The sequence below is a fragment of the Ictalurus furcatus genome, chromosome 3 (assembly GCF_023375685.1).
Source record: "Ictalurus furcatus strain D&B chromosome 3, Billie_1.0, whole genome shotgun sequence".
NCBI lineage: Eukaryota > Metazoa > Chordata > Actinopteri > Siluriformes > Ictaluridae > Ictalurus > Ictalurus furcatus.
The window spans coordinates 26,536,026-26,555,979 of NC_071257.1; the positions used below are offsets into that span (position 1 = coordinate 26,536,026).

The window sequence follows — 19,954 nt, forward strand, 5'->3', positions numbered from 1 at the left end:
ACACAAATGGTGTGATGTCACAATACAGAATCCCAGTGTGACAGTGAGAGTGATTGTAGTGCACAGCTCCACCATCCCACGCTCGCCAGTGTTCACTCTGCACGTCCCCTGCACTCTGCACGCTCTCTCTCTCTCTCTCTGTCTCTCTCTCTCTCTCTCTCTCTCTCTCTCTCTCTCACACACACACACACACACACACACGCATACATGCACACACAATACTAACCAGCAGCTCTCCATGAACTGTAAAACCCATTGGCTTGAGTTTACTCAAATGGCATTTTTTGTGTACTTTCATTTACATGCTAAGAAAAGCAATTGCTCGCTAACAGTGCTGAAATCTGATGGAGGGCTTCATGCATGCTTCTTCAGCGCTCCTGCTTTGCTTTGTCTATGGTTTATGACTCCATCAACCTCGAGGTTGATGCAGTGTGGACTGGAGTGAAACTGAAACTGGTGTGGGGTGATGAGACTTTGTTAAACAGATACATGGATTTGTTCAAATGTTTGCTTTTACTAGTTAAGTTTGAAAAATGATTTTTAAATGAAATATCATGTCGAGCGTCTCTGAAAGCACTCTGTGGCTCATTTTACTTGTACATGAAATGTGATACTTGTTCTAACCAGATTTAGGCTGTGCTAAGACATCTAAAAATGGCACGGTGGTGCAGAGGGTAGAGTTGCTGCTTCACGGCTCCAGGGTCCCCAGTTTGATCCTGAGCTCAGGTTACCGTGTATGCTGGGTTTAGCATGTTCTCCCCGTGTCTGTCTGGGTTTCCTCTGGGTTCTACAGTTTCCTCCAAAAAAACATATCGGTAGGTGGATTTGTGACTATAATTTGTCACTGGTATGCAATCCAAGGTGAATCCCTGCCCAGTATTCCCAGGACAGCCACTGGATCCTGATCAAGATAAAGATGTTACTGAAGATCAATGAATGACTATAAAAATGTGTTTTTAGTGAAAAATAATGATATTACAGTTACTAATGATAATGAGCAATTGCTTTAGATTTGTTCTGCAACAATTATTTAGCAACAGACACATCATATTTTGAAATTGTTATATCTCACTGTGTTAAAGTACTTAACCAAATAATGTACTGATAATCATAATGTATCTGTTGTAGTGTATTGTACACTCCTGACTTCAAAATTTCACCATAATTTACGTCAGTTTTACTATGAAACATTATAGTTTTACTCTTGTGCTTCATGGTAGCTATGGTTATCAAATTCTGAACTATGATACCACCATTAATTTATTGCTGTACTTCATGGTAGGTAAGACACTCACTGGCCACTTTAACAGGAACACCTGTACACCTGCTCATTCGTGCAATTGTCCAGTCAGCCAATCACATTAGGTACAAGCTGGAAAAAGACTAAGTTTTTCCAATCTTCTTGGCCGATATGAGTGCAAACCGATGTGGTCTTCTGCCGTTGTAACCCAGCCACATTAAGGTTCAAAATGCTGTGCATTCGGAGATGCTTTTCTGCTCAGCAGGGTTGTAAAGGGTGGTTATTTAAGTTACCACAGCTTTCCTGTCAGCTCAAACCAGTCTGGTTTTCAGAAAGGTGTCTGAACTGCTGCTCACTGGGTGTTTTTTTTTTCCCACCACACCATTCTGTGGAAATGCTACAGACCTTTCACTGTGTGTGAAAGTCGGAGGATGTCAGCACTTTCTGAAATATTCAAATCAACCCGTCTGGTGCCGACATCCATGTGAAGATTAACTGAAGCTCTTGACCTGTATCTGTATTAAATTTACGGTATTGTGTTAGTGCTGCTGGATATTTTCATTGGATGATTTCATAAATGAGCAGGTGTACAGACGTTCCTATTAATGCGGCTGGTGAGTGTATATTAAAACATTATGCTGTCATGGTTTTTATTATGGTACTTTAGGGAAACCATGTCTTTGACGTATTTAACTACAGCTTTACTGTGGTGTCTTATAATAACTATTATTGTTATACTCTTGACCAAGACATTACCATGGTTTTACTGTGGTGTTTCTGTTGAATGTTATATGACTAATTTTACAAATTATGACAGACATAGTATAGTAGTAAATAGTTCATTTTTGTAAGTGTTAGGATTGAGAGACAAGTGCTTTTAGTCAGCAAGCCAACGATGGAGAGCTTTTTCCTGTTTGGCTTGACAACCTTGTGTACATGGACACATCAGTATATGTTTGTTTAGTTTGTGCTGAGTGAGTGAGTGCATGTTTTCCATAGATAAAATGCTATCCTGTTTAGTTGCCATGTTCACTTATACTGTAACTTAGCACAGTGATCTTCAGACATCTGTTTCTGCTACCCTCAGGCCAAGCAGAGCCAGATGTAAGAAAACATCTGCCTGTATGTGCATGTAAAGGAGCAAAGCATGGTTTATGAAACAAAACTGTTCTGATCTGCTATGCTATACAGTGCAGTATAACTAATGGAATACATATATAGTTGGCTATAAAGTTGGACTGCTACCATTTAAACAAAAAAAAAAACACAATCAGGAAATAATTTAATTATTATAGAATTGTTTGCTGATGTTCCTAATTTTGTCTTGGAGAACAAGAGTAAGTTCAAACCCAAATTTAATGTAATAGTTCAAATCAGCTGTAATGGTATACAGCTATGAGTGTACATGGCTTTTGTGGAAATCTCAGTATTTTGAACATTGCCTTTTTCTCACACCCTTGCACTGTCACTTTCTTTCACTGTCTTGCATTGTAGCTTCACCATGCAGTCCTCTTCCAGTTACAGATCACAGTACCAAACCTCCGGCATCAGGTACTGGTGCAGCACTGCTTCTTCTCCAGCCCCACCACTCTTTCTCTCCCTCCATAACAGCGTCAGAGTAAATAACAAACCTGCTCTTCCCCTCCCCCTCTTTATTTCTAGCCTACTGACTCTAAAGATGCTACTTATGCTTTAATGATGTTCCTTTAACCATTTGTGCTTTAACCCTTTCTGACCAGTATGCAAGTGTGAAAGAACTGTGCTGACTGTATCTTACTGTGGTAATGGTGGCTCTTTAAAAAAAAAACAACACATTTTTTAACACTCTCTCTTTGACACCAGGTTCTCTGTCTCTCTCTCTGTATATGTTGGTTTTGGCTGTTTAAAAAAGCAATACTAATTTTTCCTTAAAAAATGATGAACAGGAAAACTCAGGTAAGGTCATATGACACCTGGACCCTCTCCACCTGGACATGATGAGGCAATCTTTGTACCTATGAAAATTTTCTTTCAAGTGTTTTTGATAAAATGAATGTCATATTTGTTGGTAATTAGTTGTAATCCAAACAGTGTGAAGTGTGGTCACTCCAGGTATCATCTTTTTTTTTTCTAGCAACCAGTATGCACATCAACCACATATGCAGCAAGCTCCACCTACTCAACAGCCTTTTCACATTCAAACTGCTCCACCCACTCAACAGGCCCTGCCCATGCAGCAGAGCTCCATCCATATCCCTGTAGGTCCGTCTCCAAATAAATTGGTCAGCACCGCCACCATTGTGCCTACAGCTTATCCCACTGCTCCAGGTAGCTACAGCACATCCAATCCAACACACTTGTATCATCATAAGTCTTTTCTGAAAAACATAAAAACATGCCCGAGGGCCTATTAATGTCACCCAAAACTTGCTTAAAGATCACAAGATTTTTCTATCGTAATTAATAAATTGCTTGACATGGCAGTTCCAGGATAAATATCGTCAGACATAAACATTAATAGGAACAAACGCATGCTTACAATTTTTTTTCTCATAAATAAATCCAGATTTTCTGAATATGCAAATTGGTGCTTCAAGGTGCTTCATTTGCACATTGAAACCTGATACGCTCTTATATTTTATGATGTGATAACACTTGCTATAATTCAGACTCTTCAGTGATTTATTTCCCCCTTTCCCTTGTGTTTAGAATACATCTAAACGCTTTGGTGACACTTTTTACAATCTGGCCAGTTTGTGAACTCAAAAGGACTCAGATTTCATATCAATATTTTAGGTAGAAACCATTTGGCTAACAGAACTAATATGTTTTCTGTATTCTCCTGCACATTTGTGGACGTACTATTATGTGTAAGGCTCTGGGATAGCATTTTATATCGGCCAGTTTTTTTTGTCTATATGATGGCAATGCAGTACATTTGACAAATATGAGTTTTGTTAGCATTCCCTAATAATTAATTCTGTTATAATAATGTTCTGGCATGCAGTCTGATTTACACTGATTAGCCACAACTGGGTGGTTTATTCTTATTTGTTGCAGATAAAACATTTCTAGTCATATTTAGTTATATTTATTTTTACATTTATTCACTTAGCAGACGCTTTTATCCAAAGCGACTAACAAATGAATTTTTCAGTTGGGTAAGGTGGCCTATTTATAATAAAGTAAGGTGATACTGTGGCGAAGCCAAAAATTTAACAATGGGTGGGCCTGGGTAAAACAGGGTGGGCAAGGCAATTCAAGTGCACAAATACTTGTGGCCTAACTCTCTTCAGTTCACAACACATAGTATTGTCATCACCAATGCCAGCTGTTTACTGTAGCATACACACACACATGCACATTGCAACACGTTGCCACAGATACAGCAGATAAAACCACAGATTGCAGGAACTTTGCCCATCTTTAGGCTTAGAGTAGTGCCTAACATTACATTACATAGCTTAATCCAGTAATAATTTTGTTAAGCATTTTTATTACAGTTTGAATTTTTTAGTACAAATGTCTTTGTTTTAGCCTTATACCTTGCATTTCTCAAAGACATGCAGTTCTGTTCTTCGTGTGTTAACAGAAACTGAAATACATTTCATGTTATATCCCCTGATTACAGCGTGTGAGTGGCAGGGTGAAAAGGCACAGCGTGGCGTCCATTTCAGTGAAGGTAAATGCTTTATTGAACTAGCCTGTTACACAGCTACACATTGCGCCGAACAGTTCACACCGGTTTCTGAGCAATGTCACCTAATGCGACTTCTTAAAGTAGCATCTGCTAGTGAACTAGAACTGTTTTTCGTGAATAATGTTTACAAGACTGCGGTATAACCCCTAGCTACAACAGTTCTTTTTGGGTGGGCTAGGCCTCCAAATGGGCAGCCTCCCCCATAGCTTCACCCCTGAAGTAACATAACTAGTGTACATTCACAAAACCAGGTCATAAGGAACATATAGGTATTTCTGGCTTCTCTTGAGGTCAGGGAAATACCACCTTAAGAGAGAGTCACAAAAGAGGGCTCTAAGAGACAGTCCCAAAAAAGAGCTCCAAGAGACAGTCCCAAAATTGGGCTCTAAGAGACAGTCCCAAAATTGGGCTCTGAGAGACAGTCCCAAAATTGGGCTCTAAGAGACAGTCCCAAAATTGGGCTCTAAGAGACAGTCCCAAAATTGAGCTCTAAGAGACAGTCCCAAAAGAGAGCTCTAAGAGACAGTCCCAAAATTGGGCTCTAAGAGACAGTACCAAAATTGGGCTCTAAGAGACAGTCCCAAAATTGGGCTTTAAGAGACAGTCCCAAAATTGGGCTCTAAGAAGCAGTCCCAAAAGAGAGCTCTAAGAGACCCTCCTTGTAAAGCCCTCTTTTGGAACTAAGAGGGCTTTACAATGAGGGTCCCATAGGAGGGCTCTAAGAAGAGGGTCTCAAACGAGGGCTCTAAGAGGAGGGTCTCAAAAGAGGACTCTAAGAAGAGGGTCCCAAAACAGGGCTCTAAGAGGAGGGTCCCAAAAGAGGGTTTTAAATGAGGTCCCAAAAGAGGGCTCTAAGAGAGGGTCCCAAAAGAGGGCTCTAAGAGGAGGGTCCCAAAGAAGACTCTAAGAGAGGACCCAAAAGAGGAATCTAAGTGGGCTCCCAAAAGAGGGCTCTAAGAGGAAGGTCCCAAAAGAGGGCTCTAAGAGGAGGGTCCCAAAGAAGGCTCTAAGAGAGGTCCCAAAAGAAGACTCTAAGAGAGGGTCCTAAGATGCCCCTTTTCCACTGACACAGTTCCGGTGCGGGTTCCTGGCCTATGCCAGTTTGCGAACCGTTCCGTGTTTTTCCACCACAGATGGCACAAAAGGGAAGATCCTAAAAGAGAGCTCTAAGAGCAGGTCCCAAGAGAGGGTTTGAAGAGAGGGCGATAAGAGTAAGTCCAAAAAGTGGGTGCTAGGAGAGGTTCCCACAAGTGGGCACAAAGAGACAGTCCTAATAGAAGGCACTAAGACTTAAAAAAGGCTTTAATGTAAGGCAGTTTTAGACCAAAGTGGAATCACACCCTCACGCCACCTTATTACCCTATCCTTTTCAATGTAGGTGCATTAACTGGGGATGAATTGGAAAATATTGGCTTGTATCCAACCAAATTAGTACACAACATTACTGCCTGCACAGAATCAGAACCACAAATTTAAAAAAAAAACAAACATGTTTTATAATGTTTAGGAGGATTTTGAGTGTTCTAATCATTTGCTTTTTCGTCTGGCAGCCCTTGTTCAAGCCCCTGTTCATGCTCCTGCTCCAGTCCCTCCTCTTGCCCCAGTTCATTTTCCTGCTCCCGCCCCAGTTCATGTTCCTCCTCCAGCCCCAGTTCATTTTCCTGCTCCCACTCCTCCTGCTCCTGCCCCTGGCCCTGCCCATTCCTCCAACAGACCCCCATGGGTTATGGATGACACTTTTGCCCAGAAGTTTGACCCCAGCAAGACCACCACCACCAGCGTCAAAGTGCAGCCTCTTCCCACTGCGGCCCCACCGGCTCCTGCCTACATCCCCAACCCTTCTCCTGCTCCTGCTGCCCCCAGCCCTGCCCCAGCCCCCTTTGTCCCTGCCCCTTTCCCACCTGTGGCTCGTGGAGTAGCACAGAGAGCAGAGCGCTTTGCTGCCAGCAATAGGACACCAATGTGTGGATACTGCAACAACATCATCAGGTGCGAAATAATATACATGCACACACAAACATAAAGCACATAAATTCAGTTTTGTGTGTTTTCAATAAAATTATGGGGTTTTTTTTTGTTGTTGTTTTTGTTGTTTCCTTTTTATTTGATCACTGCTCTGGTGTAGGGGGCCATTCCTAGTGGCACTGGGCCGCTCGTGGCACCCGGAGGAGTTTAACTGCCATTACTGCCACACATCTCTGGCTGACGTCAGCTTTGTGGAGGAGCAGAACAATGTTTACTGTGAGAACTGTTACAGAGAGTTCTTCGCCCCTACCTGTGCCCGCTGCAGCACTAAGATCATGGGAGTGAGTTCTAGCACCTACACACAAAAAGAGACACACTTAATCACCCACATAGTTCTAAACATGGTACATGTGTAGGAAGTCACTATGCCCACTGTGTCCTAAACAGGAAGTGATGCATGCTCTGCGGCAGACCTGGCACACTACCTGCTTTGTGTGTGCTGCATGTGGGAAACCGTTTGGAAACAGCCTCTTTCATATGGAGGATGGAGAACCTTACTGTGAGAAAGGTAGTGTGGGAAAAGAATACCTGCTCTATATGACATTGTAGGATTGTGTTATTTATTGTTTTGCTCCTTTGTGACTAGTGATTACCACTTCTGTGTACTCATAATTAGACCACCCCTCATGCTCAGTTGTAGCTGCATCTGTTCCTCCCTACTGCCATCTTATACTTGTTATAACATGTCCTTGCTGGAAAGAGACTTTGCATAAAAGCATCTGCCAAATGAATTAATTTTATGTGTGAATGTAAACCCAGGGCTCCACATCTTGAAGGAATACTCAATCATTTCCAACCCAGTCTCTATCAGCTGTACTTGTTCCACATGTCTGATCACCACAGACAAGGGCCGTTGTTGAATTTGGCCAACAAGCACTTGTGTGATTATATCACCAAATTTCAAATGAGAACTGTTGCTCTATAATAATAAAGATCTTAGGATGAGGCAGACTTATGTAGATGGAGATGTATTGGAGACTCCTTCCAAAATTGTTAAATAAACATGGCTCGACAGAAAACGGCCATATCGATAATGATATGTTTTCTTTGTTAAACTTTTTATTACTAGTTTTAGATTTTGTGGAGTGTACAAGTCCCAGTGAATGAGTTGTTATTATAGAAATAATATTAGAATGTATTCGAATGATTCATACAAAAAAACTGTGATATACTGAAGCCCTAAGAGGCCATGCATTCTTCTTCTTTTATTTTCTTTCTTGTTTTATCATGATCACGACTTAATTTTCTCATGATCTCGACATAAGTTGTTTTCTCCTGATCTCGACTTAATTTTCTTGACATGTCCACATAACAAACACTTGTTTTCTCGTGATCTCGACTTCACAAAAGGTGTTTTCTCGTGAGCATGACTTAATTTTTCTGTGTACTGAACATAACACGTTTTTATTGTTGACAACTTCCACATTAGTGTCCGAGATCACAAGAAAACAAAAGAAAAAAGTAATAATACACGGCCTCTTAGGACTTCAGTAGTGATAAGTAGTTTTGTAAAGTTTAACCACCACTGGAGTAGTACTTCTATTAATTTGCACTTTTCCTGAGGTTTTGTGGTATCCACTTGTGACCAGATGGAGGCTCTTTTAAGCATCTATGTAGAATGTGTAGGTTAGGCCTAACCACAAAGGACCAATTACATACATTAAGAGCTTAATTTGTAAAAATTTTGAAGAATTCAATAAAATAAAACTATTTTTTCAAATAAACATTTTGTTACTTGCTCAACAACTGCCCCTTGAACTTCCCTTACAAGTGTAGGTTTTTAGTGTTGTATTTTAACTGCCTTTTTTTATTTTATTTTTTTCATTTTCCTCAGATTACATTGCGCTCTTCAGCACTAAGTGCCATGGCTGTGATTTCCCAGTGGAGGCTGGGGATAAGTTTATTGAGGCTCTTGGCCACACATGGCATGACACCTGCTTTGTGTGTACGGTAAGAACAACTTCAACTATTTGTGAACATCTGCATACTGTTTCTGCCGTGTTGATTTCGTCAATGCTCAAATCACTTATCTTCCTCAGGTTTGCCATATAAATCTGGAAGGCCAGCCGTTCTATTCTAAGAAGGACAAGCCTTTATGCAAGAAACACGCTCACGCCATCAACGTGTAGATCCACCAGGAGTACCGTGATCGTGCTGGTCACTGTATTTGCCTTAATATTGGTTAGAGCTCTTTTAGAGGAGGATTCGAAACCAATTTAAACACGGATCCGAAAAACAAAACGGCCCAACCCGCATATTATATATATAATTCTAATACTAATATTTAAAAAAAAAAGTTGAGTTGGTGCAATGTCACGTTTTAATTTAATACAGAAATGGTGAATTTAATGTGTGCTCTGGGCATAGATAGATCATCTTAATGCATTTAATGCAATTTGATATGAAGTGAACATGCAGAGCTCTAAGTGTACAATGTGGAGGGGGATATAATTTCAGATGAACTTGAATTGATTGTATGATCATGCATGTTGCATTTGCAATGTGCTCATTTTATTCGGGGTGATCGTGTTTTATTCTATTGATTGAGATTTTTATTTAAATAGAATTTGATATTTCACTTTTATTGTGTTAGGACTAATTATTGTGTCGATTTTTAATTGGTAAATGAATGCAATACACAACTACAGAGAGGCAAGTTGGTATTTTTATTTTAGTTAGAAACACTTGGTATGAGGTTTAATAATGCATTTTAACTAAACAAAGTTGTTGGGTGTGAAATATTTATTTTAAGCAAAGTGTTCTGGATTTCTTTATGCCCAGATCATGTCATTATTGTTCTTGAGATTACATCTGTTAATTCATGAAACGTACCCGTGTACCTGTTCCTTAAACCCATAAACGAGAACCTTAATAATATTTTTATTTAATGAATTTTTTCTCCCCACAAGATGTTTTATTTGTATACATCCAGGTTTATGAGAATTACGATAACATTGTAACACTGGTACTGAAACCTTGGTGTGCTGTTGTTTTATTGCTGAGTTGATACCTAATTTATTTTTGCTTTGTGTATGTGTGATAGGCAGTGCATGGATTGTTTGAATCTGTATATATAATGTTCCAGTTCCACTGATATCAAATAATTGATCACATCTGGCCTGTTGAGCTATAATCCATATGTCTGTCTTCTGATTTTTAGTTGAAGAAACAGAAAGAGTTTTGTATGTTCTCCTCGTGTTGAAGTGGGTTTTCTCTGAAAAACATGCTGGTAGGTGGATCGGCTATGCTAAATTTTCCTGTGTGGTGTGTGTGGTGCCCTGCGATGGACTGGAGTCTTATTCAGAGTGTATTCCTTCCTTACACCCAGTGTTCCTGGGATAGGCTCCGAATACGCCTCGATCATGACCAGGACAAAGTGCTTACTGAAGATAAATGAATGAATAAACACAAATGGTAATGAAGAACTTGACTGGTTTTGATAGTGTTACACAGTTTCTATAGTTAAGTGGGGATTTACTTTGTTGGATTTCACTCCTGTTATATATTCTGTGTGTATTATTTAGCTATTTATTTCACCATAAACTCCATAAACAATACACCAATTTAGGTAATATTGTAAAAAAAAAATATTGTTGTAAAATGGTGTAACAGGCTAATATATGGATTTATATACAGTACCTTCCACTATGAAAATGCATTTTTATCGAACAGTGTCTCAAAACAACTAATTATCTACTCAAATGGTTTAAGGCAAGTGATCAGCTTAACATGGTTCTGTCATCTTTACTTAACTGGTGTATTTAAAAGTAAAGTAATGTTGTGTAGCAGTGTATGTAGAGACAGTTTGTAACCAAGGGGATGTGTGTAGGAACTTCACAGAAATGTTCAAATATTATGTACATTCTCTCCATATATTTATTTGTTGTATCCTGTTGAAATACTTCTCGTTTCACTACTGGTTTTACAGTGAGCTACCATTTGTCCGGCATGCAAAATTTGTGGATTGTAACAAATGAAAGTCATTGTGTTGAATTTTCTAAAATCAATCACCCTGCCAAGGGGGCACGGTTAGCTCGTTTGCCTTGCACCTCCATGGTTTGCAGTTCTGTTATACAACATTTGTGGATTGTAACGGGTACTCTGGTTTCCTCCCCCAGTCCAAAGATGTGCGTTGTAGGCTTATTGGGATCTCTAAATTGTCTGTAGTGTGCGAATGCGTGTGCGATTGTGCCCTGCGATGGGTTTGTGCCTTGTACCTTGTGCCCCGAGTCCCCTGGGAGAGGCTCCAGGCTACCCGTGACCCTGTGTAGGATAAGCGGTACAGAAAATGGATGGATGGATAAATGACCCTATCATTCACAACTTCAGAACTTGTCAGACAACCTGGCAAAAAAAAAAAAGGTTTAAAAATTGGAATAACTAAGTGTGCTGAGATGCATAGTGTACTCTCGTAACATAGATCCAGTTTTCAAGTCGATTGGCTACTGTAGACATTTTTGTTTTGTGCCATCTGAAGGGCACATCCAGTACTGAACTGCTCAACATAGAACATATCATATAATATATGTGTACTAAATCAAAATTTTCCTTTGTTGCTCCATTGAATGCGCAAGCCTTTCATTCCCTGTCTCATTGCTACAGCCTGCCATTCCAGCACACTGACAGGTTTTTAAACAGTACAAGCATACATGAGGTGGCACGGTGTTGCAGCGGGTAGCATTACCGCCTCACAGCTTCAGGGTCCTGGGATCGATCCTGAGCTCGGGTTACTGTCTGTGCAGAGTTGCTTGCTTTCTCCCCATGCTTGTTTGGCTATGCTAAATTGCCCCTACAGGTGTGTATGAGTGTGGGAACGGTGCTCTGCGATGGACTAGCTTCCCATCCATGGGGAATTCTCTCGCTTTATGCACCCAGTGTTACCGGGATCGGCTCCGGATCCACTGCAACCCTAATCAGGATAAAGCAGTTACTGAAGATGAATAAATGAATGAGTACTTCTCTATATGTGTGTCCCTGCTAATTTTCTTGGTGCTGATGGTTTTAATTTGATAAAACTTAACAAAAGTCATGGTTAAGTGTAGGATAAACCATGCACTCTTTTACCTGTGAATGTGTCTGTAATTCCATTAATGTAGTCTACACAGCAGATGATGATTATTATTATTATTATTATTATTTTTAATTTTGCAATCAGGTACACATAAGTAACCTGTCCAGCATATTTTTGTAATTTGTTTGAGACAAAAATTCTATAATTATTTCAGATAAACTATGTTTAGTTTCAGTACGTGTGGAATTTCTTTCATTTCTTTGTATGAATATTGTATTAATTTTGTAGCATGTATGATAATGTCACAGTGCACAGAAAAATCACTGTTCTGATCATTCATCACTCATCACTCATTCACATCACTCATCACTCTGTTCCAAACAACACACTTCCACACTACAGGGTATGAGGTTAGTGTTCAAGGAATTCTGGTTTGTTCACTTGTTCAATAATGCAGGTGCTAGCATTACAGAAAACCTGTATATAAACATGATTAAAGATTTGTAATATCTGGAGGGGAAAATTGTTAGGCTCTGTGAATGTATTTCCATCAGCCTTTTTTTTTTTTTAATCCCTGGTTTACCATGTGCTTGCACTAGCCTAATATGATTAGTGTTGCTTTGGCTGCCAGAAATGTACAAGGTAATTATGACTCCTTCCTGTGTGTCATTATTATAATAAACATATTATTTTGCAATATACTGACATTTGGTTGTGGCTTGCTTTGTGGAAAACCACAGTCATTTGTGAATGAGTCGGCTCTGAGACCGTTCTTTTAAGTGAACGTTGAAAGCTGTTTTTTTTTTTTTATACAGTGGAAAGATCTGTTTTTAAAAAAATAATTATTATTATTAGAAGGTACTCTAAGATTTAATTAAACAATTTCAGTCACAGTTGGGCAAATACGAATAATCACTGGTTAAAGATCACAAACTTTGTGTGGTTTATTAAATATGGTAGTGAGCCGTTTGGGACCCAAAAGAGTTGGCTCTTAGTGGTGAACTGAGCCAGTTGATCTGACTCGCTGAAACCCTACAGCAGTGGTCACCAACCCTCTTGCTTGAGATCTCCCTTCCTGCAGCTTTCATCCCCAACCAAAATCAAACACACATGTTTAAGTTGATCAAGAGCTTCTTAAGCAATGATTCGATGGTCAGCTGGGCATGATTATGGTTGGAGTTAACGTCTTCAGGAAGGTAGCCCTGCAGGAACAGGGTCGCCCGTCCATCTCTACCCAGTCCATCACTAGAAAGGAAAGGACATTAAAAGTTGAGCAGAGACAATGTTGGTAGAAACTGACTCTGATGGAAACCTAGAGGATATTGCATTGAGCTGAACTAAAAATGTTTTCTGAAAACCTGTCACTATCATGTCAGTGTCACTGCTGTGTCACGACCCAAATATCTGGTCAGTAGTTGGACAGGTTAAAACCATGATTTTTACAGTTTTGTTACAGTAATGAAAAACATTATAAATTAAACAAAATAAGAACATATTAAGAATATTTGAAATTTTTTGTATACTTCTCACTCTCTGTATAGTACTGCTAATCTATCTATCTATCTATCTATCTATAATACAGTGTAAGAGTGTGATGTGTTAGTGCAGTGGGGTGTAAACATTGTAGATATAAGCAGCAGAGTTGAGTGGAGTTAAAGTGGCAATGCAGTGCAAACATTGTAAACAATGATGAAATGAATAGGGATATAGCGTGAACATAAGAAAAGGAAAGAAAAGGGAAAATGAACAGATGTAAAACATGGGCTACAGTCATAAATTATATATACACTGTAATTATATAAATACAAAATGACCCATATGGTAGGTGTAGTTGATAATATGGTGGATTTACTGATTAAAGGTGGCATTGTGGCGCAACAGCTAGCACTGCTGCCTTACCTGAGTCCCTGGTTTGATGCTGAGCCCGGGCTACTGAGTTTCACATGTTCATCCTGTGTCTCAGTGGGTTTCCTCCAGGTTCTCTGGTTTCCTCCCACCTGAAAAAACATGTCAGAGGGTGAACTGCAGACTCTAAATTGTCCCTGGGTGTGAATAAGCGTTTGAATGTATGTTCATGATGACCCACGTCTTACTATATTGAAGGTGTGTTCCTGTGTCATACTCAGTGTTCACTGAACAGGCTCTGGATATACCATGACCCTAACCAGGATAAAGTGCTTACTGAAGATTGCTTGAACGAACAAATGATTAAATAGATTAAAGTCAGTCCCTCCAGGATTTCACGATTTTGCGAGCATAGAAATTAACACAAAATCAAACCAACTCTACAAAACGCTGCAATTTTTTCTTCAAAATTACCTCAGATTTTCCACAGATTAGGGCCAAGACGTGTCACGTGACATCATCACAAAGTGCCCTCTTCGATTCATGTGCATCGAGCATGAGTACAGCCATATGGATGTAAGAAACTCAACTTTGGTTTACACATGTCTTCCGGTTAACCGTTCTGAGTTAATGCATTGCTTGCATTTTGGGAAGATGATGCATAGTTTGCATTCTGTAAATCGGATGCTTTGGTTGCATTTTGTTATGATCATGCATTGGTCGCATTCTGTAAAATTGATGAATAGCTATTGTGTTAAATTGCAGATTAAGAGTACAGATCACCATAAAACTACATAAACAATGGGCACTTTAAAATGAAAACTTAAAAAAAACAAAACAAAAAAACTAATGAATTTCACATTTTTATTTGCTGCTAAATTTGAATTGAAATGTTGAAGTGTTATTTTCAGTATTCTCTGTAGTCAGTATTAGAGCCCAGTGGTTCTTGAGGGCAGAAATGTAATAAAAATGTTATGTGGTATACTTTTTAATCACAGAAAGTGATTCAATACTGTGTGTGTCTTCACCGTGAATAGTTTAAAAGAAGAATCCTGTGCTTGCAATTTCGCCAACTCTAGTTTTCCGCAACAAACAAAAAAAAAGCACAAAAAACTCTTGAATTAAAAAAAAAAAAATCATAATAACAACAGTGTTTTTGTTGTTTTGTCAGCAACAATGAGAGGACTGGCATTTCTGAAGTTATACCCGGCTTGTCCGCAGCGAGGCGTTGCCGAGCTGAAACTTCACTACGGTAAATGAGACTCGCTTGTCTCGTCTCTGATGGACGGCGCGTCGTTAAATAGTTTAATGTGAGTCGGCGATGGATCGAGAGTTTCTCCGAGTCGTGGGCAGCTACTGAGTCAGTCGGCATTCACGGTTTCGCAGCAGTGATATAAACCGTGATATAAAATGTCCTGCAGTTCCTTTCCAGAGGGATCGGTTCGCTCCAGACTGGCCGCTGTTTGAGAAGTTACTCCGCTCCAGGAGCCTCGGATTGTTTAGAGGTCGCGCATACAGAGCATACCATTTCCACTAAAAGTGTGGAACGACGACAAATCTAAAAACAACAAAAAGGTAATTAGCTCAGGTTTTTAAATCTTTCGTCGTATTTGTAGCGACTGCTAAATTATTTTTTGACGAAACTGCTTTCATTTTCCTGTTTACCTTGCTATCTTTAGCGAGCCCTCGTCTTACCTGTCGCCGGAACTAGCTAGTTACCTCCGAGTTCTCTCAGTGACGGCATTCATTTTATTACTTCTTTTTAAAGTACTCGTAAGATATGTGTATATTTCGAATGTATTCTACATCTAGCAAACTTTCTCCGAGGCAGGGTTTGAGAAGTGCTCTGGTAGCTAAGCTAACTACGTGGTTTTGCTTGTAAAGGTTATTGTTCTGCGGCGTGCTAGCTAACGCTAATATAAATAAACTTAGTTCAGTCTGACTAGCCGGGCTTATTAAGATGACCTTCTCTCAGTCTGGTTATAAATTTATGCTTTTGGCGTGCTTTAAATGTTTTATTTGAATATTACTGGTTCGCTAACGTTACAGCTAACGTTTTCAGAGCCAGCTAACAACTAAGTTAGCTAATTACGCTGAGGAAAAGAGACGGCTGGGTTTTTATTTTCATGATACTTTTATTATATTCCTTGTAAATAAATCCGTTAAATAACCTGTAGCTAGGTGTTAGATTCTCTCCTATATTAACTACTTGTTTACACACACACATACACACGTGTGTGTGTGTGTGTGTGTGTGTATATATGTATGTATATGTATATGTGTGTATATATATATATATATATATATATATATATATATATATATATATAACCTCACAAATACTCTTCCACACCTTTCACTTCATCATATAACTTACTTTATCTGTATCTTAAATTGTTTACCAATTTCATCTTACTGTATATTTTTATAATACTTGTGGAAATGTACAGTTTACAGTATTGTGCAAAAGTTTTCATCCTCCTTTTGTTTTCTTTGAGGAAAAAAACCCCAATAGAAACCCTCATAGAATTTGTAATGGTTGTAATGGGAATTGTCTTGGTTATAATGGGAATTGTCTTGGTTTTAATGGTTATAATGGGAATTGTCTTGGTTTTAATGGTTATAACGGGAATTGTCTTGGTTTTAATGGAAACTGTACTGGTCCCTGTGGGTCACTATTGGTAATTTGTTGCCTTCTATTGCAGGCATGTTATGTCTAGTGGATACCAGTAATGGTTTTAATGGTTAGCTGATGGTTTGTAATGGTATTTGTTGTGGAAACCATTAGTATTTCTTTGATGCCTTCTGTTTTTTTTTTTCCAGCAGAAAACGTACCTCCTTTTTATTTTATTTATTTATTATTGTTGTTTATTTATTTGTTTATCTATTTTACACATGATCTACCTAAAAATAATAGTTCAAGATTTTAAAAATGAAATGCGGCTGTCTCACCTTGGATGACGATCCAAAAGATAAGGAAATATAAACATGACCACAGTTTTGAAAGTAGTCCTGTGTCAGCTCTTTCTCTCAGTTACAGCCCAAATGTCAGGGTGAATATTACTGATATAAGACATGTATGAGAATATAAAAGGTTTTCCGAGGACGGACAAGGTTTACGGCTGTTTATAAAGGCACCAGAAAATAAAGATGTTTTTAAAATGAACCGCATTCAGAGGCTGCGATACAAACCTTTAGACACCACGCTAGGGCTGGGCGATATGACCAAAGGATTGTATCGTGATACTTGAGGACATTTCTACAGTGCACGAGATGTAATTTAGCTAGCAATCTGTCTGCAAAACCCTAGTAAACATGGATGCTGAGGATTAATCGACGATCTATTCGTTGTCATTAATAATGTAATTGCTGAAACTTCTCGATGGTCGATTAAACAAGGTCATGGTTCGAGGGTGTAGTTTTGAGGTGCGTGCCGGCTCATACGCAGAACACGTGCCGCAGACACACCAGGAAGAATGAAGCGAGTGTGCCGTAGTTACGTTTGGGATCAATTTAGTTTAAACGGCGATAATGTTAATTGCAAACATTGTGATTTGTGTTTTAAAATACCATTCAACCACGAGCACCATGATATACCATTTGAAAAGGTGCATCCAGCAGCGTCCGTGACAGGATACGAAACTACACAGCCAACGATGACCTCACTTTTGGCCGGGGGAAAAACTGGAGCTCAAAAGGCAGAAGGATTGACTGTGTAAAACGATTGTGAATGGCATGTTGCCTATCAGTGATGCCTCACCTTCGATGACGCAGAGAGGCGACATGGTTTTCGAGAGCTGATCGATTTCATTCAGACGGACTACAACATTCTGTCAAGAACGGATTCCTGAAATGGGTTAGCACGTCATCTGACGGGTACGTTTAGCTTCTGAACGTGTAATATACAGATAATGAAATGATATCCGTGTGAGGTATGTAAGTCTCAACTTCTAGCAGGACCCCCGAAGTAATAACCGAAGCCACTTTTGCACGGTACGACTCGACTCGTTTTACTTTTCTGAGCTTGCAATTCCACTGCAGTTTAGTGCCGCTTCAACGTGGGTGTCATCTTCCACTCGCCTTCACGCAGGAATGACGTTATTATCGAAGCTCTGTACAAAAACACGCTAGGGTCGTATTCCAAACGCCTTTCCTGTGCACCGAACATGGACCCTATTAAGGATGTAAACTAACGGCGCTCTAGACCCTACGTAGTGCTCGATATGACTAAGTTACACGAGTGACTTCGATAAACGCCTGTTTGGAAATCGGTAAGAACAAACCTTTGTTGTAATTTTATCTGTAATGAGATAAACGATATATAATTTTCAATTAATAGAATATTACCATATGCAAAGTATGTATTAAATGACACATTTATTCAGCCACGATACAGAAGCACTCGTTAAGGAGAATTCCTCACTCCCTCAGTGCATGGCTCGGCGCGCTCCGAGCCTCGACTGAGGTGGTACTAAAAAAAAGTACCAGGTACTATCCACAGTGGAAAACCTCCAAAAAGTGAGTCAAGTCATAACATGCAGTGGAAAGCGCCATAAAGCGAGCAGAGTCGTACCGTTCAGTGGAAAAGCGCCATAAATGGTGTAGGCCTATAACACATTACACACATTCATGAGTAAACGTGTGCTTTTTCATGTTCTCTGAATATTTTGTAATATGCTGTAGTATCCTACGTGAAATAAAACTCTTCTAATAACAAAACAACCGAATTGCTCACATGGACGTACGTACTATAAATAGACTCGCGTGCACTCTGTTGCCAGAGTGCGCGTCTGAGACGGCGTTAGTGACACGTATATTATAGTCATAACATTTTGTAATCATAAACAAACCTTATTTTAATTAAGGCTAATAATAATTTTTATGATTTTGAGTAAGGAAACCTTTTCATTTGGGTGAGGAAGCTGGTTTGTTGAGTGGGATGTTCACACCCTGTCGTGCTGTATGCTGCTGCAGTAGACGCGTCTTGCAGTTTTAAGGTTAACGATTAATCGATCACTCATTTAAATGACGATCGATCATGGGAATTTGTGTAAATTGACATTTCTAGTTGTAAAATAAACAAAAAACCGTTAAACCGAGTTTGACGATACTTTTCTTTAATGCCTACAAAGATGATTACGTTAAAAACGATCAGAACCATTAAATTTGTAATTAAATGGTATGTAATTACTTTTTTTATGGATTATAATTAAAATGTAAAAAAAAAAAAAAAAAAAAAAAAAAAGACATCACCATACCAACGATATCTCAGAAAAGTGCATCGCATAATAATTTATCACGATACCAATGTATCGCCCAGCCCTACACCACACTGTTTTTTGTACACCATTTGATTTTTATCATTTAAAAAAAATTGTGATAATTAAGGCACAACGGTTAAACCTAACATTAAAGGTCTTATTAAAACATCTTCATGTTGCCCATTAGGTGATGCAGTATATTTAAGTTGATATGATGGCAGTTCAGACTGGGACAAGTGAAGCTCTAGTGTTGTGCCCAGTTGTGTGTTTTGGTTGGCCCAGAAATCTAACACACGGTGAGCTGAATGAACTGGCTAGTTAAATGCGTTAATGCAGATTAAGGGAAATGTATGTGTCTATGATCACTGTTCACTTGTAGCAAAGTTTATAATGTAGCACATGTGTATTTGCACTCTCAACAAAAGGCTGACAGGTTGTTGGCTGATGTTTGTCCTTTTGTGCATCTCTCACAAAACGTATTAATCGAGTCTGACTAGAGTCTTTATTTTCTCTGTTTGTGTAAGCACACGGTGACTGGGTTCTGTTAGCCGGAGAGTTATTTGTATATGACCGCTTTTTTCGGTTTTGTTACATACCCGCATTCCTGATTTTGAAAAGATTGTCTGTGGTGTACTCTGATTAATCCATGTAGTAGGTGGTACGTACTATTCAATTCTATTTTATTTGTATAGCGCTTTTAACAATGGACATTATCTCTAAAGCAGCTTTACAGAAACATTTAAACACAGGATATAGATTTTAAGTGAGTGAATTTATCCCTAATGAACAAGTTGGTGGAGACGGTGCTGAGGAAAAACACTAAGATGATATGAGGAAGAAACCTCGAGAGGAACCAGACTCAGAAGGGAACCCGTCCTCATCTGGGTGACAAC

General features: G+C 39.2%; 2 protein-coding genes across 3 annotated transcripts in view; both read left to right on the top strand.

Annotated features, from left to right (window-relative positions):
• Positions 1-9,511, top strand: part of ldb3a (LIM domain binding 3a) — a 51,345-nt gene extending 41,834 nt beyond the window's left edge. The window contains exons 12-18 of the mRNA XM_053621438.1: positions 2,735-2,791; positions 3,354-3,547; positions 6,470-6,908; positions 7,045-7,225; positions 7,332-7,452; positions 8,779-8,894; positions 8,984-9,511. Of these exons, the coding sequence (XP_053477413.1) occupies positions 2,735-2,791; positions 3,354-3,547; positions 6,470-6,908; positions 7,045-7,225; positions 7,332-7,452; positions 8,779-8,894; positions 8,984-9,073 (1,198 nt within the window). The 3' untranslated portion in view covers positions 9,074-9,511. The remainder of the gene's footprint in view (positions 1-2,734; positions 2,792-3,353; positions 3,548-6,469; positions 6,909-7,044; positions 7,226-7,331; positions 7,453-8,778; positions 8,895-8,983) is intronic.
• Positions 9,512-15,078: 5,567 nt separating this feature from the next.
• bmpr1aa (bone morphogenetic protein receptor, type IAa) overlaps positions 15,079-19,954 on the top strand; it is a 47,987-nt gene continuing 43,111 nt past the window's right edge. For both annotated transcript variants that reach the window (XM_053621779.1, XM_053621780.1), the window contains exon 1: positions 15,079-15,375. The gene's annotated coding sequence lies outside the window, so the exon portion shown is untranslated. The remainder of the gene's footprint in view (positions 15,376-19,954) is intronic.